Source organism: Mobula hypostoma, chromosome 29 (assembly GCF_963921235.1).
Source record: "Mobula hypostoma chromosome 29, sMobHyp1.1, whole genome shotgun sequence".
Classification (NCBI taxonomy): Eukaryota; Metazoa; Chordata; class Chondrichthyes; order Myliobatiformes; family Myliobatidae; genus Mobula; species Mobula hypostoma.
In genome coordinates this window covers 31,018,938-31,044,771 of record NC_086125.1, presented here as the reverse complement: position 1 = coordinate 31,044,771, position 25,834 = coordinate 31,018,938, and the positions used below count along the sequence as shown (strand labels likewise).

The following is a 25,834-nucleotide window of genomic DNA, read 5'->3' as shown; positions in this document are numbered from 1 at the left end:
AACAAGCTCTTTGGTCTATCAAGTCTGTACCAACTATAATGCTAACCCAACAAATCCACCTCCTTGTACATGGCCAGCTTCACAATTCCCTGCAAATTTAATGCTCTCAACTTTGACACCAAGAAGGCAACATGCCTTTAGAACTCTAGCTTTAGAGAACAGTGTCTGTTCTCCTAACAATATTATCCATTATGACTATTATGTTTCTCTTTCCTGCTCTCCCCTGAATGGCTTCCTGTGCCATAGGGCTATGGACAACTTGCATATCTATCTTGCAGCCCCAAGTCTTGGCAACACAGGGAGTAAGAACTTCGTACCTGTAAGCAAGGAACAGGGCTGAGTCTTCCCTGAAACTATCCTCTGGAACCCTCTACCTGTCCTGCCTGTCTCACCTGTAGTCACACCATAATTCAATCATTTGCACTTCAGAGCCAGCTAATCTGAGGATGTAATTGCCTCCTGGAAATGTTTCCAGATAATTCGCACCCCTGCCCCCCTCCAACTGATGTGCGGCAGTGTTTGTAGCTCGACTGAGCTGATAATCTTCAAGCAGCCAACATTTGTTCCAGATATAGTCACTATATACCCGAATGAGGCCCACCAGACCCTGCTGTCTGTGGAGAAAGTGTCAAATCTCGGGTAGACACAAGACAAGAATTAACTATACAGTATGAAGGATAGGATGGTAGGTGGTGGTCAGCTTTGCGGCCTGAAGGTGACTACTTTGTAGAATGAGGCAACAAGCAAGGACATTGTCATGTGATTTAAGAGACTTCCTAGAGGGAGAAGTATTGATGAAGGTGGAGGGAAATGGACAGGCCCAAAAAAACGGATGACCGCAGTGAAATAAAAGAGAACTTAACTAGGGACCTTATCAAGGTTTATAGGACAACTCAATCCATGTTTGGATCATTTCACTTTACCACCATTTCTCTCAATTAATTCAGTTAGGAACTGTCCCTGGGATATAATGAAATAAATTTTGCCTCTAATTAACAGCATATATTTTTCACAAGCATTAAGGTAAAAACTGACATAGACACTGATGTAGCTTCACAACTGCTATTTTGGAATTATGGTTCTGTATATCCTATTCGATAGACCACATAAAAGTACAGGAATATATGGCAGGGAACAAGTGGATAAAATTTATCCCTCTGACAGTAACATGGGCTCTGGGACCATCTCTCTTTATGTAGTCCATGAATTTCCTCAGGGAATCCATTTAACTAACCTGATATAGAAGCTAAAATTCAAAAATAACATCTGATTTTACACGCAAACAACAGGAATTCTGCAGATGCTGGAAATTCAAGCAACATACATCAAAGTTGCTGGTGAACGCAGCAGGCCAAGCAGCATCTATAGGAAGAGGCGCAGTCGACGTTTCAGGCCGAGACCCTTCGTCAGAACCTTCTGTCCAGCTCTCGGCTCTATCCCTCCCCCTCCTGTCTTCTCCTATCATTTTGCATCTCCCCCTCCCCCTCCAGCTTTCAAATCCCTTACTCACTCTTCCTTCAGTTAGTCCTGACGAAGGGTCTCGGCCTGAAACGTCGACTGCGCCTCTTCCTATAGCTGCTGCTTGGCCTGCTGCGTTCACCAGCAACTTTGATGTATGTTGTTATCTGATTTTACAGATGTATTCCAGAATAATTACCTCAAGGAAGATCTTACATACCCTATTTAACCTATATTCCTTTAGTCTTTTCTCCCTCGTATGACCAACTAATTTAGTTTAAATACTTCTGAGCTACATGTGTGGAGTGTGCACCTCATTACAAGATGGAGTTTCTTCACAAATCACAATTTAATCACAAATTTATTAGTGACTTTCTCAAATGGTCTTCAAATGGGAACATTCTAATAGGGAGTGGCCAAGTAGAAGGGAATTGCCCTTTACTGAGGACAGAAGCTTTACGAACAGACATTCAACCTGTAGAAGAGAATTCAATATTACCAGATGGGCTCTCGCCTTTAATGGCTTCCCACAATAGCTCAATGCTCGCAGATTCCGCTGATAATTTTGCCGTTGAATTTGGTAACTCGTTAATGGGAAAAGCTTGAATAACAACTTCTGAAAAGGGAATTCAGATAGAGTTAGTGGAGTTTGTGCTCAATAATACACAATACAATAGACAATAGACAATAGACAATAGGTGCAGAAGTAGACCATTCGGCCATTTGAGCCTGCACCGCCATTCTGAAATCATGGCTGATCATCTACTATCAATACCCGGTTCCTTCCTTATCCCCATAACCCTTGATTCCCCTATCCATAAGATACCTATCTAGCTCCTTCTTGAAAGCATCCAGAGAACTGGCCTCCTCTGCCTTCTGAGGCAGCGCGTTCCACACCTCCACAATTCTCTGAGAGAAGAAGTTCCTCCTCAACTCTGTCCTTGATGACCTACCCCTTATTCTTAAACCATGCCCTCTGGTACTGGAATCTCCCAGCATCTGGAACATATTTCCTACCTCTATCTTGTCCAATCCCTTAATAATCTTACATGTCTCAATCAGATCCCCCCTCAATCTCCTTAATTCCAGCATGTACAAGCCCAGTCTCTCTAACCTCTCTGTGTAAGACAGTCCAGACATCCCAGGAATTAACCTAGTGAACCTACGCTGCACCTCCTCCACAGCCAGGATGTCCTTCCTTAACCCTGGAGACCAAAACTGCATACAATTGACCAAAACTGCACACAATAGGGTGGGATGAAAGAGTTGCAGCTCTTATTTATCCCATCAACAATATCAATTCCTCTGTTGCAGTCTATCCTTAAATGCACTCACTTAATCAGTGGTCGTAAATTTCATCTGCTTCTGTACAGAGTGCAATTGTACTAAACCTTCTCTGGTATATAAAATTACACAATTTATTCCCCTTGCTATGAGATCCTTCATATTCTAGATGGCTGGTCAATAATGCAAGAGACTATTTGATACAAACCCCATTTCATTTACTATCTGCAGAAAAGGATCCTATTCTCATTTTCTACCATATTTCCTCCAATCATATTTTTGTGCCTACCAAGCTGATCTAATCCTAATGATAACATTATTTGTGTCTCTGCCACTTTAGAAAGAGCATTCCAGGAGTGTAAGCAGTCTCCCTGTCCTGCTGGGGGACCTGGGAGCAGGTGTAGATAGGTAAGAACAGGATTCTTGAAGCTACAAATAATTCTGAGGATGTCTCCAACCTTGAAATAACTAGAGAAAAACTGATGCTACATGACACTGCATGCAGCCATCAGCCATGATGTGAATGGTAAAGACACAGTAAGAAATCATCCAGCAGCCCTGTCAGATCATTCCTAGGCCATCTTGGCAGAGTTTGAAGCAAGAAACAACCTGCTGGAGGAAATCATCAGGTTGAGTGCCATCTGTGGGGGGAAAGAAACTGTCAATGTTTTGGATCAAAATTCTACATCAGGACTGTAGTTAGAGTCTGGCTCATTAGCTAGTTCAGATCCTGCAGAGCTGTAGTGGAAGGAAGTGTCCTTCAACTCAGACACTGAAGGTACTTTATATGAATCTCATCCTCCACCATATCCTTCATCTCAACCTCTGCCTCATTTTTCTAGCCTCCATTCTTATTCTATTATCATGTTTTTTTTCCGGAAGCGTCTAATTGCCTTGACAATTACCTGTGGAATCACATACCACAAACTTTCTGATTTAAAAAATACTACTGCAAGGAATGTGGTCTTTACAGCTTTATCCAGGACTTAAATGCTCTGTTACCCTCAAGAAAATGGTGGTGAGCTTCTCTCTTGAGCTGCTGTAGTCCTTGAAGTGTGGGGTGTACTCCCAATGTGGTAAGGAGGGGGTTTTAAGCTATTGACCCAGCAGCGGTGAAGGAATGGTGATATATTTCCAAGTCAGTGTGGTTTGTAGCCATTTCTAAGGAACTGGTGTTCCCTGTGCTTTTGCCGCCCTTATCATTTCAGCAAGTAGAGGTGGTGGGTTTGGAAGGTGCTGTCTAAGGAGTCTTGGTGAGTTGCTGCAGTGCATTCTATAGATGATATAGACTGCTGCTACTGTGCATTGGTGATGGAGTGAGTGAACAGCTGTGGCTGGGGAGCTCGTCAAGTGGTTTGCTGTGTCCTGTGTGGTGTCAATTGAACTGCCCTCACCCTGTCAAGTGGGGACTGTTCCATCACACTCCTGACACAAACTTGTAGGTAGTGGACAGGTATTGGGGAGTTTGGAGGTGAGTTACTGACCACGGGATTCTTAGCCCCTGACATGCACATCGTATACATGGCTGCACAAGTTCAGGTTCCAGTCAATGGCAACCTCCAGGAAATTGATAGAGGGGATTCAGTGATGGTAATGCCTTTGTCATCTTATGGGATAAGAGGTAGATTTTCTGTTGTTGGGTATTGTCATGTGCTACGAATATAATTCGTCACCTATCAGCCCAGCCTGGATATTGTCCAGGTCTCATTCCATTTGGATGCCTATTACCTGAGGAGTCACAAACATTGCTGAACATTGTTGAAGTAAGCCAACATCCCTACTTCTGATTGTATTACCCATGAAGCAGCTGAGGGTGGTTGGACTAGGACACTATCCTGAGGAATTCCTGTGGAGTTGCTGTTGGCAGAGATTATTGAACTCCAAACATTACAACTACCTTCCATTGCCGTGTGTTGCCGTATAACTCAAACCAGTAAGGGGGAAGGCAGGATTCCCTGATTCCCACTGACACCTAACCAGGGCTCCTTAGTGCCACATTTGATCAAGTGCTGCTGTAATGTAGAGAACAGTTTTTTAAGGCAGACATTTCACCTCTGGAGGCCTGCTCTTTTGTCTATGTTTGGACTAAGGCTGAAGTGAAGACAAGGTAATACATGCACCTTCATGAGAATCACCTTATTTACCTTAATGGATCTATTAAAAATGCCTTGTATTTGTGCGACACACATAAAAGTTGCTTGAAACTCCAGCTTCTGCAGATTTCCTCGTGTTTGTATTTGTGCATGCTACTTTTGAATTTACCTGCACAACTGTGTGCCTGAGACTCGCACAATGATTAATGAAATGTATGAAGGGAACCTGAGGAGGGGTGTCTTCACTCAGAGGATAGTGCAAGTGTGCAGTAAGCTGCCAGTGGAATTGGAAGATGCAGGTTTGATTTCAACGTTTAAGAAAAGTTTGTACAGGAGGGATATCCATGGAGGGCTATGGTCCGGGTGTAGGTTGAAGGGACTAGGCAGAATAACAATTTGGCACAGACTAGATCGGCTGAATGTCTTGTTCCTGCGCTGTAGTGCTCTATGACTCATTGACTCTAGGTGGTGGAGGCAGAAACCTTGACTGCAGACATTAATTATTTAATGCAACATTAAAGGATCACAGCAAATAGGGCTATAGATATGTGGGTTTTTTTATGGGTCTCCAGGCAGGATGGGCCAGTGGCCTCTTCCTGTACCATAACCTCACACATTTCTCCATTATTTCTGAATGGAGCCTGTCATTCTTGTCATTTTGAAATATTTAAAAGTAACTCAAGGAAGCAGGTCAAAATTTTAGATTGTAAATTGTAAATTGTAGATTTTTTTCAATATATCTGCTAAGAACATAAAAACTTTGAAAATAATTGTCTGTGTTTCAGTAGGTTTACCCGTAACATGCATTTTAAGTTATTCTTCCTTACTAAACCCAAAGATGTAATGTTAGAAAGCTCCACCTGGAAGGATGAAATCAAGGTTTACTGAATTTTTTAAAAAAGCGAACTTCGGGGAAGAAAAGCTATGCGAGAACAAGGCGCGGCTGATGCAGGGTGGGAATGTGAGAGAAATGCAACAAACTATTAGAAACTGAAGATATAAACTGTTAAAAGTTGAATTGGTAGTGAGTATCGCTACCTTACTTGAAAACCTCATGGTGAAACCCCTGGAGGAGAGAAGATAGTGACAAAAGATCTGTTGAAGCTACAGCTATAACAAGCAGCAGCTGTAACAAGACAATATCGGCAGAGACGAGTGTCCAAGATCTCTACTGTGTAACCGGGAATTCGTTCTGTTAAATCATACCAAGGGATTTGGTCAGTTTTTTTGTCTAACTATTTCATCCAATGAATGAAGAAACAAGATGGCAAGCCACCCAAACTGAAGAACCAGCACTGGAACAAAATGTTTCATGGTATAGACGATTTAATACATTTGGATGCATATTTTAATTCGAAGGATTTGAATTTGATTTTCTGCAAGAACGGATTATTTTTGAAAGACTTTGATAAGTTACTGAATGAGATTTACTTTGTCTAAAAGTTATGATGTTGGAGAATTGTAAAAGAAGTTAAGCAGTGAGTAGACACATAACTTTTGAATTTCAATTTGTAGATATACTGACTTGAACTGAAACTAAAGTTAACCATAATACTTAAGAATAGGAATTCAATTAGTTTTCAAACTAACTAGGAAAACAAAAAGGGGAAGGTTAGTCTGTAAACCTTTAAATATGGAGTAACACTAGCTATAATTAATTAGAGAAATTGGAGTAACAGTGGTTATTCTAATGAATATCATTGATTCCAACTAAACAGGAATTTGGTTTTGGTTGATATCTGAGATTTGGAACCGAAGCAGAATGTTGGAATTTTGAATTGTTCTTACTCATGTAAATATTTTGTATATCTTGATTTTTTTATATAAACAAAACTGACCCCTAGAAGTGTATGTTTTCTATTCACTGCCTCCTTCCAATATCTAGAGCTTCTGATGGTCTACTAGCACCTAGTGTAGTATCATATAATTTGTTTTTTATCATAAAGGGGATGCAGCGACCTGTCACATGAGATAAGACAATCACTACACAGGAGTTACATAAAACTCCCCCAGCCAGCCAGGAGGCAATGTATTAGGTAACCATAACACACTGATTAGTATACAGAACACTGAAAGAATCATATTGTTTAAACTCACTTATTCAATTAAGATCTACAATGAAAGAAAATGGAAGTTATAGAAGAAAAGGGTGTCAAAATCCCAAATGCTGTTTTAGTCAGTGGCATAACTCTAGTCAGTAGTCAATTCAGAGAAGGAAGTCTGAGAATCGGAGAGGGAGTGCGGTGGGAGCCATTTTGATTTTTTGTTCTTATCATCGGAGTTAAGAGAGGCGGGACTGTGCAGATGTGTGACGTTGGGCAGTGAAGAGAGGAAGATTTAAAAGGAACACAGCTTTATACAGCGGGCAGCATCGTTTTGCGGGCAGCGGTGTGAACCGGGAGCAGATTGAAGGCCTAAGGGCTTTGGCTCAACAGGCTTAGGCAGAAACGGGTGAGGCAAAATAGGTTTGGTTTTCAATTTTTCCTATTATTTGAGGAAAGGGGGAAGTATGAGTGTGAGGGCAGCTTGTTGTTTGTGGTGTCGGATGTGGGAGGCCCTGGAGTCTCCAAGCCTCTCAGACGTCCACATCTGCGCCAGGTTAGCTGAGCTGCAGCTCCTAAAGGACCACGTTAGGGAACTGCAGCTGCAGTTCGACGATCTTCATCTGGTCAGGGAGAGTGAGGAGTTGATAGAGGGGAGTTACAGGCAGGTGATCACACTGGGGCCATGGGAGGCAGACAAGTGGGTCATGGTTAGGAGGGGGGAGGGGAAGTGTCAGGTAATAGAGAGTACCCCGGTGGCTGTGCCCCTTGACAATAGGTATTCCTATTTGAGTACTGTTGGGAGGTACAGCTTACCTGGGGGAAGCAACAGTGGCCGTGCCTCCGGCACAGAGTCCGGCCCTGTAGCTCAGAAGGGTAGGGAAAGGAAGAGGAGGACAGTTGTAATAGGGGACTAGATAGTAAGGGGGTCAGATAGGCAATTCTGTGGATGCAGTCCAGAGACCTGAATGGTAGCTTGGCAGGATAGATCAGAGGACTCGTCTGGGGAGGCTATTTGGGTGGAATTGAGGAATGGGAAAGGTGTAGTAACGCTTATAGTGGTGTATTATAGACCACCTAATGGGGAGCAAGAATTGGAGGAGCAAATTTGTAAGGAGATAGCAGATAATTTGTAGTAACCACAAAGCTGTGATGGTGGGAGATTTTAATTTTCAACACATAGACTGGGAAATCCATTTTGTAAAAGGGCTGGATGGTTTGGAGTTTGTAAAATGTGCGCAAGATAGTTTTTTGCAACAATACACAGAGGTACCAACTAGAGAAGGGGCAGTGTTGGATCTCCTGTTAGGGAATAAGATAGGTCAGGTGCAGAGGTATGTGTTGGGGAGCACTTCGGATCCAGTGATCACAATGCCATTAGTTTCAATATAGAAACGTAATTATGGAGAAGGATAGGACTGGACCCAGGGTTGAGATTTTTGATTGGAGAAAGGCTAACTTTGAGGAGATGTGAAAGGATTTAGAAGGAGTGGATTGGGACAATTTGTTTTATGGGAAAGATGTAATAGAGAACTGGAGGTCATTTAAAGGTGAAATTTTGAGGGTATAGAATCTTTATGTTCCTGTTAGATTGAAAGAAAAGGTTAAAAGTTTCAGAGAGCCATGGTTTTCAAGGGATATTGCAAACTTGGATCGGAAAAAGAGAGAGATCTACAATAAATATAGGCAGTTTGGAGTAAATGAGGTGCTCGAGGGATATAAAGAATGTAAAAAGAATCTTAAGAAAGAAAGTAGAAAAGCTAAAAGAAGATATGGGGCTGCTTTGGCAAGTAAGGTGAAAATAAATCCAAAGGGTTTCTACAGTTATATTAATAGCAAAAGGATAGTGAGGGATAAAATTGGTCCCTTAGAGAATCAGAGCGGATGGCTTTGCGCAGAGCCAAAAGAGATGGGGGAGATTTTGAACAACTTCTTTTTTTCGGTGTTCACTGAGGAGAAGGATATTGAATTGTGGAGGGTAAGGGAAACAAGTAGGGTAGTTATGGAAACTATGATGATTAAAGAAGAGGAAGTACTGGCACTTTTAAGGAATATAAAAGTGGATAACTCTTCGGGTCCTGACAGGATATTCCCTAGGACCTTGAGGGAAGTTAGTGTGGAAGTAGCAGGGGTTCTGACAGAAATATTTCAAATGTCATTAGAAACGGGGATGGTGCTGGAAGATTGGCATATTGCTCATGTGGTTCTATTGTTTAAAAACGGTTCTAAGAGTAAACCTAGCAAATATCGGCCTGTGAGTATGATGTTAGTGGTGGGTAAATTGATGGAAAGTATTCTTAGAGATGGTATATATAATTATCTGGATAGACAGGGTCTGATTAGGAACAGTCAACATGGATTTGTGCGTGGAAAGTCATGTTTGACAAATCTTACTGAATTTTTTGATGAGGTTACTAGTAAAGTTGTTGAGGGTAAAGCGGTGGATGTTGTCTAGATGGACTCCAGTAAGGCCTTTGACAAGGTTCCACACAGAAGGTTAGTTAAGAAGGTTCAATCGTTAGGTATTAATATTGAAGTAGTAAAATGGATTCAATCGTGGCTGGATGGGAGACGCCAGAGAGTAGTGATGGATAACTGTTTGTCAGATTGGAGGTTGGTGACTAGTGGTGTGCCTCAGGGATCTGTACTGGGTCCAATGTTGTTTGTCATATATATTAATGATCTAGATGATGAGGTGGTAAATTGGATTCGTAAGTATGCAGATGATACTAAGATAAGCAGAGTTGTGGATAATGAAGTAGGTTTTCAAAGCCTGCAGAGGGATTTAGGCCAGTTAGAAGAGTGGGCTGAAAGATGGCAGATGGAGTTTAAAGCTGATAAATGTGAGGTGCTACATTTTGGTAGGACTAACCAAAATAGGACATACATGGTAAATGGTAGGGCATTGAAGAATGCAGTAGAACAGAGGAATCTAGGAATAATGGTGCATAGTTCCCTGAAGGTGGAATCTCATGTGGATAGGATGATGAAGAATGCTTTTGGTATGCTGGCCTTTATAAATCAGAGCATTGAGTGTAGGAGTTGGGATGTGATGTTGAAATTGTACAAGGCATTGGTAAGGCCAAATTTGGAGTATCGTGAACAGTTCTGGTCACCGAATTATAGGAAAGATGTCAACAAAATTGAGAGAGTACAGAGAAGATTTACTAGAATATTACCCAGGTTTCATCTCCTAAGTTGCAGAGAAAGGTTGAACAAGTTGGGTCTTTATTCTTTGGAGCATAGAAGGCTGAAGGGGGACTTGATAGAGGTACTTAATATTATGAGGGGGATAGATAGAGTTGATGTAGATAGGCTTTTTCCATTGAGAGTGGGGGAGATTCAAACAAGAGGATATGAGTTGAGAGTTAAAGGGCAAAAGTTTAGGGGTAACATGAGGGGGAACTTCTTTTCTCAGAGAGTGGTAGCTGTGTGGAACGAGCTTCCAGCAGAAGTGGGTGAGACAGGTCCGATGTTGTCATTTAAAGTTAAATTGGTTAGCTATATGGACAGGAAAGGAATGGAGGGTTATGGGCTGAGTGCAGGTCAGTGGAACTAGGTGAGAGTAAGTATTTGGCACGGACTAGAAGGGCTGAGATTGCCTGTTTCTGTGCTGTAATTGTTATATGGTTATAACAGGAACAGAAAAAGATGAGGGAATGAGGGAATACTAGACTTTCTAAAAGAATATGATTCAGTTGCCAGAATTATTCCTCTAACTGTACCCAGTCGTCAGACCCCACTTCGAGTACTGTGCTCAGTTCTGGTTGCCTTACTATAGGAGGGATGTGAAAACCATAGTAAGGCAAGCAGCTGTGCAGAGGAGATTTGCAAGGATGTTGCCTGGATTGGGGAACATGCCTTATGAGGATAGGTTGAGTGAACTCGGCCTTTTCTTCTTAGAGCGACAGAGGATGAGAGGTGACCTGATAGAGGTGTACAAGAGGCATTGATTATGTGGATAGTCAGAGGCTTTTCCCCAGGGCTGAAATGGCTAGCATGAGAGGGCACAGTTTTAAGGTGCTTGGAAGTAGGTACAGAGGAGATGTCAGGGGTAAGTTTTTTACGCAGAGAGTTACCCAAGTAATTTCTAAGGTAAGGACATGTTCGGCACAGCTTTGTGGGCTGAAGGGCCTGTATTGTGCTGTAGGTTTTCTGTGTTTCTATGTTTCTATCTCCAACCCTTGCTACGGTACACTCAACAGGCAAGTGGTGACCAAAAGGTTTGCTACCATGTAGTTACTTTAGCTAGCGTTTACACTGAGAAAGTTGGAAAAGACACCACTCAAGCTTACCTTCATAGGTTGAAAAACCTAGCGAAGCGCAGTGGGAAAGATTATTACAAAATCCTGAGAAAGGTATTAACCCAATCAGTGAAACCCTTACTATCGAGAATAGGGAAACAGTCACTGTTCAAACTGCTGAAGGTGAACGTAACAAGACCACAACTCTTCAATTCAGAGCAGACTCCTGTGATACTAACCAGCCAGAAGCAGCTCTAGCTGCTGTTCAGAATAACTCAATCCCTGTAATACAAACTAATGGATTTGCAGTGAAGCCATCCCTCTCTCCCAGTGATCTATCCTTCCAGATATTTGAAGAGTTGTATCAGAGCACATTGTGTGCAGTAATGACTTGATGGCTCATGGTGGCAGTAAAGTTCCAAGCTTTTTCTGGCAGAGCCCCTCGTCCACCTAATGACGAGTACTAGTGTTGAACTGCTCTGTCAAGATCCACAGAACATGGAAAATATGTGAAAGTATTCTTCCACCAGCTTCTGACATTATCAAATCAATAAGCCTTGGAGCTTCACCTGCTATTTACGTACAACTCCTTGTTTTTGCCACCATGGAAGACGGTAATGAGTCATTCACCAAATTTATGAACATGGTACAGAATACGGGTGAAAAACCTTCTGCCGTCCTACAGCAGCTACAGGTAGCATTGACACTGCCTGTAAAGCGAGGCAGAGTTGCTGAAACTGAGGCTAACAAGCATCTTTTACTAAAGCAGTTTTGTAGGGGATGTTGGGACCACTCCCCAATGTTAGAGCTGCAACTGGAACAGAAGAAAAAAACAAAACACGCCTTTGTTTATCGAACTATTGACCTTTCTATGCACGAAGGAAGACAAGCATGCTTCCAGAACCTCAACCGTGAAGCAGCATGTAGGAACAATGCCATTACACAGTCTTAGACTGCAGGTGCCTGTAAAGAAGATGATATAGCACAGCTAATTTCAGTTACTTGTCAACTGACTAAATGAATTGCTGAGCTTCAAAGTCAACTAGCTACTCTACAAACTATGAAACAGCAGAAGGTAAAAACGAGCTCTAAGGCAGCAAATGATATGCCACCAAAAGGAAAGGCTGACACGAAAGGTAAACAATAGTCTATACTTTATACTTTATACTTTATTGCCACCAAACAATTGATACTAGAATGTACAATCATCATAGCGATACTTGATTCTGCACTTCCCGCTCTCTGGATTACAAATCGATAGTAAATTTTAAAAATTTAAATTATAAATCATAAATAGAAAATAGAAAAATGGAAAGTAAGGTAGTGCAAAAAAACCAAGATGCAGGTCCGGATATTTGGAGGGTATGGCCCAGTTCCGGGTCAGGATCCGTTCAGCAGTCTTATCACAGTTGGAAAGAAGCTGTTCCCAAATCTGGACGTACGAGTCTTCTTATAACCACTAACAAACAGCCAAATGTCAAACCAAAACCTTGGTATTGTTTTAAATGTGACAAAGATGGGCATATAGCCAGCTCTTGCTGCCATGAACCCAATCCGGCATTAGTAGCAGAAAAGAGAAGACAGCTTGAAAAGAGACAAAGTGAGTGGGAGTCATGTTATAGTACTTCTGAGCCTCATTTTAAACTAGAAACAATTCCTGTTGCAGGACAAATGGGGACTGATGTTGGCTAAGCATGTCCCAAAAGCTCCAAGATCTTGCTTGGTGAAACAAAGTCTCAGAAAGAGCAGGAACACATCTTGAAGTTTACTGAAAATCATCTGGTGAACTCAGGTGATATGGTTGAAGGTAACGCTGACGTTTTGCCAGCGGTATGTGAAAGTCATCTCATCCAACAAACAAAACCTGCTGCAAATGTTGCCATTGCATATGTTCGATCATTAATGATGCATTCAAGAGTTATGGCTGACAGTTTCACACAAGATCAGTGTCAGGGATTACCAGTCATTTCTCATCTCTCTGCTGCTGTGATTACAGACTCGCAGTTAGCAGATCCTTATATAAGGGAAGTCAACAAGCAGATAGAAACTGGAGAAAAACCATCCACTTCAGTGAGAAACACAATTCCCAGACTACCCTACCTTCTCGGAGAATGGGATTGTCCAGAGCTAAAAGATGGAATTCTCTACAGGAAAAGATTAACCAGAGATAAAACAACAAACCAGCTTGTTTTACCTGAAAAGTTTCAATGTGAGGTACTTAAGGCTCTTCACAATGAGTTTGGTCACATGGATTGATCGTACCCTGGATTTAGTCAGAAGCTGATCCTATTGCCCTAAGATGGCTGCTGATGTGGAACACAAGATTAAAACATGTGGCTGATGTGTAAGAATCAATTCCTGCCTGAGAAAGCTGTTCCGTTAATGAATATTGTGAATACTTGATCCTTGCAGCTGGTCTGCATCGACTTTCATGCATCAGAAACCAATCAAAGTAACACAAAAGATGTGTTAGTAATAACTCATCATTTCATTAAATATGCTTTGGCTGTTCCTACACCTAACTAAAAAACTAAGACGGTTGCAAAGTGCCTATGGGAGCATTTCCCCTTGCATTATGGTTATGCCGAACACCTACACAGCAATTAGGGGGCCTGACTTCGAATCGCATTTGATTCACGAATTGTGTGAGATAGCTAGAATTCAAAAAGTCAGAACTACACCATTTTCATCCCAGGGGAAACCCTGTCGAGATGTTTAACAGGACCCTCTTAAATATGTTGGGAACCGTGGAGACGAAATATAAAAGTTGCTGGCGAGTATTTGTGAAACCCCTAGTCTATGCATATAATTGTACGAGGAACAAGACAACTGGTTTTAGTCCTTATGAATGGATGTTCGGACAACAACCCAGACTTCCAGTTGACTTAACTTTTGGACTACCTGGAAAGACAAACATGGTACATCACGCTCTCAGTATGTACAAAATATGAAATCTCATCTTGAGGAAAGCTTCAAGATAGCCATGGGGAACTCATAGAAAATGGCAGACCGAAACAAGACCAGATATGACAAACGTGTTAGCTTCAGAATTGAAAGGAGACCAAGTGCTAGTAAGGAATGTGCACCTACAAGGTAAAAACAAACTTGCCAATAAATGGGAAGAAATAGTTTATGTAGTGGTGAGCCAAGCTAGATCTGCCTGTCTACAAGATATACCCTGAGAACCAGTCCGGGCCCACATGAACATTGTATAGAGATCTATTGCTCTCCATTGGATTTCTTCCTTTTGAAGACAATGAACAACTTTCTCCTGTCCCTGTTCATAAGTACACAACTCGCAGGAGTACTAAGAATGAACAGTCACCATTGTAGTTTCTTCCAGATTTCACATATGTTGAACACCCCAAACCCATTATAGTGCAACCTGTAGCAATATGCAAAGGGACTTGAATAAATTCAAAGGGGGAGGGTGTAACCCAGATTAATTAAACCCAAAGATGTAATGTTAGAAAGCTTCACCTGTGGAGGGATAAAATTGAGCTTTACTGAATTTTAAAAAAATAACTTGGGGAATGAAAAACTATGTGAGCACAAGGCATGGCTGACGCAGCATGGGAAAGTGAGAGAAACACAGCAAATTATGAGAAATTAAAGATATAAACTGTTAAAAGTGGAATTAGTAGTGAGTATCTCTACCTTACTTGAAAACCTCAGGGTGAAACCACTGGAGGAAAGACAATAGTGAAAAAAGATCTATTGAAGCTACAGATATAACAAGCAGCAGCTGTAACGCGATAATATCGGCAGAGATGAGTGTCCAAGATCTTTACTGTGTAACTGGGAATTAATTCTATTAAATCACATATACTGATATACTGACTTGGACTAAAACTAAAGTTAACCATAATACTTAAGAATAGGAATTCAATTAGTTTTCTAACTAACTAGGAAAACAGAAAGGGAAAGGTTAGTCTGTAAACCTTTAAATAGGGAGTAACACTAGATGTAATTAGTTAGAGAAATTGGAGTTCTAATGAATATCACTGATTCTAACTAACCAGGAAATTGGTATTTGTTGATATCTGAGATTTAGAACCTAAGCATAATGTTGGAATTTGGAATGCATCTTACTCATGTAAATATTTTGTATATCTTGTTTTTTTTAATAAACTAAACTTACCTCCAGAAGTGTGCGTTTTCTATTCACTGCCTCCTTCCAATATCTAAAGCTTCTGATGGCCTATGAGCACCTAGTGTAGTACTATGTAATTTGGTTTTCTCATACAGTGTGTGGCCACTAGTCACATGAGATAAGGTGAGCACTACACAGATGTTACACACTGCTGCAAGCTCACCATTCAAACTTATATTGACCCTGGCTGCCCTCGGACCTACAGTATCTGTACACTCTGAATGCTGGAGAGACACCAGGCTCCTGCACCACTACCAAATTCAGCACTGGTCAGTATTCAGTGAACCAGGAGTGTTCCAGCACTGCCATATTGCACAGGAGTATTGAACTTGTTAAGACTCTGAGCTGCTGAGTGGATCATGAATGCCCTGCGCTTTCACAACTGACATTCTGCCACTCTTCCCTCTTACTTGTATCACCTGTCACCTGCAGATTGTACTCCTTCCTCTTCCCCCACTTTCTTATTCTGGTTTCTTCCCCCTTCCTTTCCAGTCCTTATGAAGGATCTTGGCCTGATATGTCGACTGTTTATTCCCCTCCATGGATGTTGCCTAATCTGCTGAGTTCCTCCAGCATTTTGTGTGTGTTACTCTGAATTTCCAGCATCTGCAGAATCTGTTGTGTTGATGAATTACCACTGTCTTTGCTGCTTGCTTTGCCTTTATTGTTTTCAAACTGATTTGGGAGAAGTGTGGTTGTAAAAAGCAAAATAATAATACAAGACCCCTTCCTAAACCAAACCCCGGTACAGCCTGTTGAGATTACCTATCTTTTCATTTTTTAGCCTTGCTTCTTTAATCTTAGCAATGTCGCGTGATGCGTTCTGTATTAAATTTTCCATTGTCTTCAAATTCCCTGCAGTAGCTTGTTTTGATTTGTATCCTTGACCGAAGTTTGATACTACTTTACCAATGTTCTGTGGAAAGAAAAGATTAAAATGGTCAAGTTTGTTTCTTGCATTGGATCTATTAGACCCACTCACTGACAGACTGACATTTATCACCACTTACACTCATCACACAGATCACTGTTTGCAGAAGGCTTTGTGAATAAGGAGCCACTGAGCAGTCAACCTTGTAAGACATCTCAGCTGAATGTTACATGCTTAAACCCTCCTTTATCCTTTGGCACATTGTTCAACAACAAATTACTAAAATGGAAATAAATAAAAACTACAGATTCTGGACACCTGAAATAGAACATAGAACAGTGCATCACAGTATGGGCCCCTACTCCACGATCAGTCTAACCCTTCCCTCCTACACAGCCCATAACTCTCTTTTTTTCCTTCATCCATGTGCCTATCTAAGAGTCTGTTAAATGCCCCTAATGATTCAGCCTTGACCATCTCACCAGGTAGGGTATCGCAGCCACTTGCCAGTCTTACGCTTGTGTAAAAAGCCTACCACTGACATCTCCAGTAAACATCTAGGTAATTTCTAAGGTAAGGACATGTTCGGCACAGCATTGTGGGCCAAAGGGCCTTATTGTGCTGTAGGTTTTCTATGTTTCTATCTTTCTATGTATCTGCATCATGGTGAGATTTGGTCAGTTGTATCAGCACCGTGGTGAGGTTTGGACAGTTGTATCTGGTCTGTGGTGAGATTTGGCTGCATCTGCACTGCAATGAGCTTTGGACAGTTGTATCTGTTCCGTGGTGAGGTTTCGACTGTTGTATCCGCTCCCTCATGAGCTTTAGACAGTTGCATCTGCACCCTGGTTGCCACAAACAGTTGTATTTGTTCCGTGGTGAGCTTTGGACTTTGTATCTGCTACGTCATGAGCTTTGGACAGTTGTATCTGCACCCCAGTTGCCACAGACAGCTGTATTTGTTCCATGGTGCATTTTGGAAAGTGATATCTGCTCTGTGGTGAGCTTTGGACAGTAGTATCTGCTGCATGTTGAGTTTTAGACTGCTATATCTGCATCATGGTGAGCCACAGAGAGTTGTATCTGTTCTGTCATATATTCTGGACAGTTGTATATGTTCCGTAGTGAGCTTTGGACAGATGTTTCTCTTCCATGCTGAGGTTTGGACAGTTGTATCTGCTCCGTGGTGAGCTTTGGACAGTTGTATCTGCTCTGCAGTGAGTTTTGGACAGCTGTATCTGCTCCCTGGTGAATTTTGGACAGTTGTATCTGCTCTGTGGTGAGCTTTGAACAGTTGTATCAGTTCCGTGGTGAGCGTTGGACAGCTGTATCTGCTCTGTGGTGTGTTTTGAAAGTTGTATCTGCTCTGTGGTGAGCTTTGGACAAATGTATCTGCTCCGTGGTGAGAACTGGATAGCTGTATCTGTTCCATGATGAATTTCAGATGGTTTTATCTGCTCTGTGGTGAGCTTTGGACAGCTGCATTGGCACCGCAGTGAGCTTTGGACTGCTTTGTCTGTTCCGTGGTGAGGTTTGAACAGTTGTTTCTGTTCCGTGATGAGCTTTGGACAGTTCTATCTGCTCTGCGGTGAGCTTTGCACAGTTGTATCTGTTCCACAGTGAGGTTTGGACAGTTGTATCTGTTCTTTGGTGAGTTTTGTTCACTGCCCCTTAGTACCTTTCTTCAGGTAGGAGGTCATGTCAGGCAGTTTTATAGCACCAATTCAATATAGTTTTCAAGCTCCATAGTTTCATTAACTAGCAAATTTGACAGTAGGTTAGAGTAATTCCTCTCATCAACCCTCTGAGGTACTCAAACCCACCAAACACGTCTATGCTTCAAAGAGACCACCATCAAGGACATATATCAAGAGAGGTGCTGGAGAAAGTCCAGTAACATCATAAAAGTCCCTACCAACCCTATTCATGGATTTTTTGTCCCACTCCCATCAGGGAGGAGGCTACATAGCCTATGTGCCAGGACTACCATACTCAAAACAGTTACTTCCTCGAAGGAGTAAATCTGATCAACACCTCCACCCACTAACCCACCCCTCCACACCCCCAACCACTTATCATTTCCCATCAGAGTCACATTATAAACAAACACTCCCGTGCCTAGCGTCAATTTATGGATATACAAACAATGTATTTTACTTATACTTATTTTACTAATACTTATTGAATTTTTATTATTATTGTGTTCTTTATCTTATTATATTTTGTTGTGTTGCATCAGATCCAGAGTAATAATTATTTCATTCTCCTTTACAGTTGCGTACTGTAAATCACATTAAACAGTGTAGGGTCTTGAATTGAGAGAATATATGTGCATTTCTACTAATCACAGATAAAAACAAACTAACCAACCTCGGAATCAATCGGTTGAGCATGGTGCCCTCCCGATATTCCTTAGGCAGAGTGGGTATGGTATTTCTGGTGCAGTCCCACCATAGAAACATAGAAACCTAGAAAACCTGCAGTACAATACGATGCCGTGCCGAACATGTACTTACTTTAGAAATTACCTAGGGTTATCCATAGCCCTCTATTTTTCTAAGCCCCATGTACCTATTCAGAAATCTCTTAAAACACCCCATCGTATCCACCTCTACCACCATCGCCAGCAGCCCATTCCACTCAGAATCAGGTTTATTATCACCGGCATGTGACGTGAAATTTGTTAACTTAGCAGCAGCAGTTCAATGCAATACATATCCTAGCAGAGAGAAAAAATAATAATAATAAATAGATAAGTAAATCAATTATGTATATTGAATAGTGTGAAAACAGAAATACTGTATATAAAAAAAAACAGGAGGTAGTGTCCATTGATTCAATGTCCATTTCAGAATCGGATGGCAGAGGGGAAGAAGCTGTTCCTGAATCACTGAGTGTGTGCCTTCAGGCTTCTGTATCTCCTACCTGATGGTAACAGTGAGAAAAGGACATGTACCGGGTGCTGGAGGTCCTTAATAATGGATGCAGACTTTCTGAGACACTGCTCCCTGAAGATTTCCTGGGTACTTTGTAGGCTAGTACCCAAGATGGAGCTGACTAAATTTACAACCTTCTACAGCTTCTTTCCATACCAGATAGTGATGCAGCCTGTCAGATTGCTCTCTACGGTACAACTATAGAAGTTTTTGACATGCCAAATCTCTTCAAACTCCACTACCTTGCCTTCTTCATGACTACATCGATATGCTGGGACCAGGTTAGATCCTCAGAGATCTTGACACCCAGGAACATGGAGCTGCTCACACTCTCCACTTCTGATCACTCTATGGGGATTGGTATGTGTTCCTTCGTCTTACCCTTCCTGAAGTCCACAATCAGCTCTTTTGTCTTACTAACGTTGAGAGCCAGGTTGTTGCTGCAACACCACTCCACTAGTGGGCATATTTCGCCCCTGTAGCCCTCTTGTCACCGTCTGAAATTCTACCATCAATGGTTGTATCGTCAGCAAATTTAGAGATGGTATTTGAGGTATGCCTAGCCACACAGTCATGTGTAGAGAGTAGAGCAGTGGGCTAAGCACACATCCCTGCGTTGCACCAGTGTTGATCGTCAGCGAGGAGGATATATTATCACGAATCCGCACAGATTGTGGTCTTCCAGTTAGGAAGTCAAGATTCCAATTGCAGAAGGAGGTACAGAAACCCAGGTTCTGCAACTTCTCAATCAGGATTGTGGGAATGACGGTATTAAATGCTGAGCTGTAGTCAATGAACAACATCCTGGCGTAGGTGTTTGTGTTGTCCAGGTGGTCTAAAGCTGTGTGGAGAGCCATTGAGATTGCATCTGCCATTGACCTATTGTGGCAATAGGCAAAATGCAATGGGTCCGGGACCTTTCTAAGGCAGGAGTTCAGTCTAGTCATGACCAACATCTCAAAGCATTTCATCACTGTCGATGTGAGTGCTACCAGGCAATAGTCATTAAGGCAGCCCACATTATTCTTTTTCGGTACTGGTATAAATGTTGCCTTTTTGAAGCAAGTGGAAACTTTCACCATTGAGAGGTTGAAAATGTCCTTGAATACTCCTGCTAATTGGTTGGCACAGGTTTTCAGAGCTTTACCAGGTACTCCATCGGGACCTTCCATCTTGCGAGGGTTCAATCTCTTTAAAGACAGCCTAACATTGGCCTCTGAGACAGAGATCACAGGGTCATTAGATACAGCAGGGACCTTCACACTGCAGTTGTGCTCTCCCTTTCAAAGCGTGCATAGAGCTGCTGAGTTCATCTGGTAGTGAAGCATCACTCCCATCCATGTTATTGGGTTTTGCTTTGTACGAAGTAATGTCTTGCAGACCCTGCCAGAGTTGCCATGCATCCTCACCACCCTCTGCATAAAAAACTTGCCCCTGATATCTCCTCTGTGCCTACTTCCTAGCACCTTAAAACTGTGCCCTCTTGTGTTAGCCATTCCAGCCCTGGGAAAAAGACTGTCAACATGATTAATGCCTCTCATCATCTTATACATCTCTGTCAGGTCACCTCTCATCCTCTGTCACTCCAAGGAGAAAAGGCCAAGTTCACTCAACCTATTCTCATAGGGCATGCTCCCCAATCCAGGCAACATCCTTGTAAGTTTCCTCTGCACCCTTTCTATAGTTTCCACATCATCACTCCAGTGATGTGACCAGAACTGTGACCAGAACTGAGCACAGTACTCCAAGTGGGGTATGACTGGGTCCCCTAAAGCTGTAACATTACCTCATGGCTCTTAAACTCAATCCCACAGTTGATAAAGGCCTATGCACCATATGCCTTCTTAACCACAGAGTCAACCTGCGCAGCTGCTTTGAGTGTCCTTTGGACTCGGAACCCCAGATCCCTCTGATCCTCCACACTGCCAAGAGTCTTACCATTAATACTATATTCTGCCATCACATTTAACCTACCAAAATGAACCACAATTATCTCGGTTGAACTCTATCTGCCACTTCTCAGTCCAGTTTTGCATCCTATCAATGTACCGCCGTAACCTCTGACAGCCCTCCACACTATCCACAACACCCCCAACTTTTGTGTCATCAGCAAACTTATTAACCCATCACTCCACTTCCAGGTCATTTATAAAAATCACAAAGAGTAGGGATCCCAGAACAGATCCCTGAGGCACACCACTGGTTACCGACCTCCATGCAGAATATGACCCATCTACAAACATTCTTTTCCTTCTGTGGGTAAGCCAATTCTGGATCCAAAAAGCAAGGTCCCCTTGGATCCCATGCCTGCTTACTCTCTCATTAAGCCCTGCATGGGGTACCTTATCAAATGCCTTGCTGAAATTCATGTACACTATATCTACTTCTCTAGCTTCATCAATGTGTTTAGTCGCATCTTCAAAAAATTCAATCAGGCTCGTAAAGCATGACCTGTCATTAACAAAGCCATGCTGACTATTCCTAATCATATTATGCCTCTCCAAATCTTCATAAATCCTGCTTCTCAGGACCTTCTCCATTAACTTACCACCATTGAAGTAAGACTTACTGGTCTATTATTTCCTGGGCTATCTTTACTCCCTTTCTTGAATAAAGGAAGAACATCTGCAACCCTCCAACTCTCTGGAACCTCTCCTGTCCCCACTGATGATACAAAGATTCTTGCCTGAGGCTCCGCAATCTCCTCCCTTGCCTCCCACAATAGCCTGGGGTATATCTCGTCCAGTCCTGGTGACTGATCCAACTTGATGCTTTCCCAAAGCTCCAGCACATCCTCTTTCTTAATGTCTATATGCTCAAGCTTTTCAGTCCACTGTAAGTCATCCCTACAATTGCCAAGGTCCTTTTCTGTAGTGAATACTGAAGCAAAGTATTCATTAAGTATCTCTGCTATCTCCTCCAGTTCCATACACACTTTTCCACTGTCACACTTGATTGATCCGATTCTCTCACATCTTATCCTTTGCTCTTTACATACTTGTAGAATATCTTGGGGGTTTCCTTAATCTCGCTCACCAAGGCCTTCTCATGGCCCCTTCTGGCTCTCCTAATTTCATTCTTAAGCTTCTTCCTTTTAGCTTTTAGCTTCCTTTTAGCTTCTTCCAGATCGCTATCATTACCTAGTTTTTTGAACATTTCGTAAACTTTTTTCTTCTTGACTAGATTTTTAACAGCCTTTCTACACCACGGTTCCTGTACCCTACCATCCTTTCCCTGTCCCATTGGAATGTACCTATGCAGAACGTTACGCAAATATCTCTTGAACATTTGCCACATTTCTGCCATACATTTCCCTGAGAGCATCTGTTCCCAATTTATGCTTCCAAGTTCTTGCCTGATAGGTTCATATTTCCTCTTTTTCCAATTAAACGCTTTTCTAACTTGTCTGTTCCTATCCCTCTCCAATACAATGGTAAAGGAGATAGAATTATGCTCACTATTTACAAAATGCTCTCCTACTGGGAGACCTGACACCTGACCAGGTTAATTTCCCAATACCAGATTAAGTACAGCCTCTGCTTTTGTAGGTTTATTTACATATTCAGTCAGGACACCTTCCTGAACACACCTAACAAACTTCACCCCATTTAAACCCCTTGCTCTAGGAAGATGCCAATCAATATTTGGGAAATTAAAATCTCCCACCACGATGACCCTGTTATTATTGCACCTTTCCAGAATCTGTCTCCCTGTCTGCTCCTCGATGTCCCTGTTACTATTGGGAGGTCTAAAAAAAACAACCAGTAGTGTTATTGACCTCTTCCTGTTCCTAACTTTGACCCATAGAGACTCAGTAGACAATCCCTCCATGACTCCTCCTTCTCTGCAGCCGTGACACTATCTCTGATCAACAGTGCCGCGCCCCCACCTCTTTTGTCTCCCTCCCTGTCCTTTCTGAAACATCTAAAGCCTGGCACTCTAAGTAATCTTTCCTACTCATGAACCATCCAAGTCTCTCTAATGGCCACAACATCATAGCTCCAAGTACTGATCCATACTCTAAACTCACCCACTTAGTTCATGATGCTTCTTGCATTAAAATAGACACATCTCAAACCATCAGTCTGAGTGCATCCCTTCTCTATCACCTGCCTATCCTCCCTCTCACACTGCCTACAAGCTTTCTCTATTTGTGAGCCAACCGCCCTTTCCTCGGTCTCTTCAGTTCAGTTCCCACCGAAGTCCTATATGATTACAAGACACCATCTTACTTGTGCATCAAATCCTCATGCAATAAAAATACATACAACTTGCTTTCCTAATTATTTGCTGTACCTTTGCATTACTTTTTATATATAGAACAGCTAGTTTTCAGAGATAACCAATAGCTTTCAACCTCATAATTAACAAATATCTGCTTTACTTATTTTTCTCTCAACTAAAACATACAATCACTTATCATTCTACATTATGCTCCATCTCTCATGTCCTTATTGCGGCTTATATCCTCTTGAAGGTTCTCTGCATTCTCTCACATTTCACACACTATTCAGCTTTTCAACATTGTATCAACAGAAAGAAAACGTTGCAGATAAATGCAGTAAGAATGGCAGAGTAGGCCTAACTGCATGAACCAAAGCTCATCCATCCGTTTAAAATTCGAATTTGTATTGTGAAAAAAATCTTGCACACATGCAAGAGAAATTGACAGTACCTCTAATGAAGCGATTCTCTGCAGTATAGTGAATGTGGAGGGTTGATTGTAGGAGCAAGTAATAGATGTCTCAGTGACATGCTGCACAGATCTGTTCTCTGAAGACCACACAGCAGTACAATTTTCTACGACCAAGTGGGCACAAACAAAATTGCCGCCCTTCAAATTCTGTCCAAAACACAATTAGGTGCACAGTAAAAAAAATATGCTTCTGCTGATTTAAGAATTGCAGGCAAAAACAGTAAAACAAAACATTTCTCTGAAGTTTAATTCTGACAAATGGAAGGTAAAGTGGAGAAATGTGAAGTTGTTCATTTTGGCAAGATAAAAAGATCATGTATCTAAATGGTGAGAGAGACAGAGATCCGCAGTACAGATGTTTCAGCTGTTCCAGTGCATCAGTCATAGAAGGCTGGCATACAAGGTAGTAGATCATAATGAAAACCAGAAGGTTGTTATTGATTTCCAAGGAACTTAAATACAAAGTAGGCAGGTTGTCCTTCAGTCATAAAGGACTTGGTGGGACATTCTGGATGGGCTTGTGTCGGTTAGCGTAATGAGTAGAAATTTACATAATTCACAACCACCAACATTGGAGTTTTGGTTGGAGTTGGTTTGAGTTTTGTAGGCAGAACTTGTCTGTTCATGTAAGGAAGGATACATTAAGGCCACTTCAGAAAATAAATTACTAGACTGACGAATGGGGTAGCGTGAGTTTATGAAACATTGGACAGGCTGGCATTTGATCCGCTTGAATTAGGAGAGTGAGCGGGTGCATAATTAGAACAGTAAGATCTTGAAAGATCTTCAAAAGCTGGACATTGAGAGGATGTTGCTCAAGACAGAATCCAGAAGCAGTGATTACTGATTAAAGTAAGGGTATTCATGATGGAGATACATCATCACACCATATAACATAAGAGCAGAATTAGGCCATTCAGTCTATCAAGTCTTCTCCACCATTACTTTATGGCTGATTTATAATCCCCCTCACCCCTATTCTCTTGCCTTCATCCTGTAACCTGTTATTCCCTTAATAATCAAGAACCTAGCAACCATTGTAGGTTTTAACAAATAAAACAAAGTGAGGCATTTTATGTTCAGTGAAACCCATAACATATTTTATTGAACTCCAAAACAAAATTACAAAAGCATGCTAAAACTCCTTACATAATTATATCATTACAGCAGACCAGCCCCTTAAAGTGAGATCCCATCTCAATGTCAGTGGTTGTGAATTATGTACATTTCTACTAACTACCCTACACAGGCCCATCTAGAATTCACTAAAACCGGCATTGTGAGCCTGTTCAGATGCTCAGACAAGCCACCCAACTCAGGTCCTCTGTTCCAAGAGTGGTGAGACAGCAGGTGCCTCTGGGTCATCCAGAGGTGTGTTAACATGCTCATGATCATGCTGCGATGGCAGGGGCATGATGGTGGAATCCTTCAAACCTTGGTGGGCCAGTTTAAGGAGATCTACCAAAATACGTTCAGGTTTACCCCTCGTATATATGATAAAAGTCTTTTCTCCCCATTCCATGGGGCCTAAGGGGATGTTGGTATGCATTATGGTGGATGAAAACAAACCAGACAGGATGTAGGGTCAACAGGAAACCAAGAGTGCTATACTGCTAATGGGATGCAGGTTAAGTTGTTGGTGAGGAAGGCAAATGCAATGTTAGCTTTCATTTAACAAGGTCTAAAATTTAAGAGCAGGGATGTGATGCTGAGGCCTTATAAGACACTGATGAGGCCTCACCTTGAGTACCGTGAATAGTTTTGGGCTCCTTATCTAAGAAGATGAGCCAGCTGGCCTAATTTTGCTACTATGACTTACGGAAAAGATGAGTTGGCATTGGAGAGGGCTCAGAGGAGGTCCACAAGGTTGATTCCAGGAAACAAAGAAGTTATGAAGAAAATTTGATGGCACTGGGTCTGTACTCACTGGAAATTAGAAGAACCAGAGGTGATCTCATTGAAATCTTTCGTATGCTGAAAGGTCTGGACAGAGCAGATGTGGAGAGGATGGTTCCCATGTCAGGGATTCTACGACAAGAGGGTGCAGCTTCAGGATA

At 41.9% G+C, this 25,834-nt stretch overlaps 1 protein-coding gene across 1 annotated transcript in view; it reads right to left on the bottom strand.

Annotated features, from left to right (window-relative positions):
- Nucleotides 1-25,834, bottom strand: part of LOC134339366 (adhesion G protein-coupled receptor E5-like) — a 137,129-nt gene that overhangs the window by 71,845 nt on the left and 39,450 nt on the right. Inside the window, exons 8-10 of the mRNA XM_063035806.1 lie at nucleotides 23,757-23,924; nucleotides 16,040-16,190; nucleotides 1,958-2,074 (exon numbers count right to left, since the gene is read on the bottom strand). Coding sequence (XP_062891876.1) covers nucleotides 1,958-2,074; nucleotides 16,040-16,190; nucleotides 23,757-23,924 — 436 coding nt within the window. The remainder of the gene's footprint in view (nucleotides 1-1,957; nucleotides 2,075-16,039; nucleotides 16,191-23,756; nucleotides 23,925-25,834) is intronic.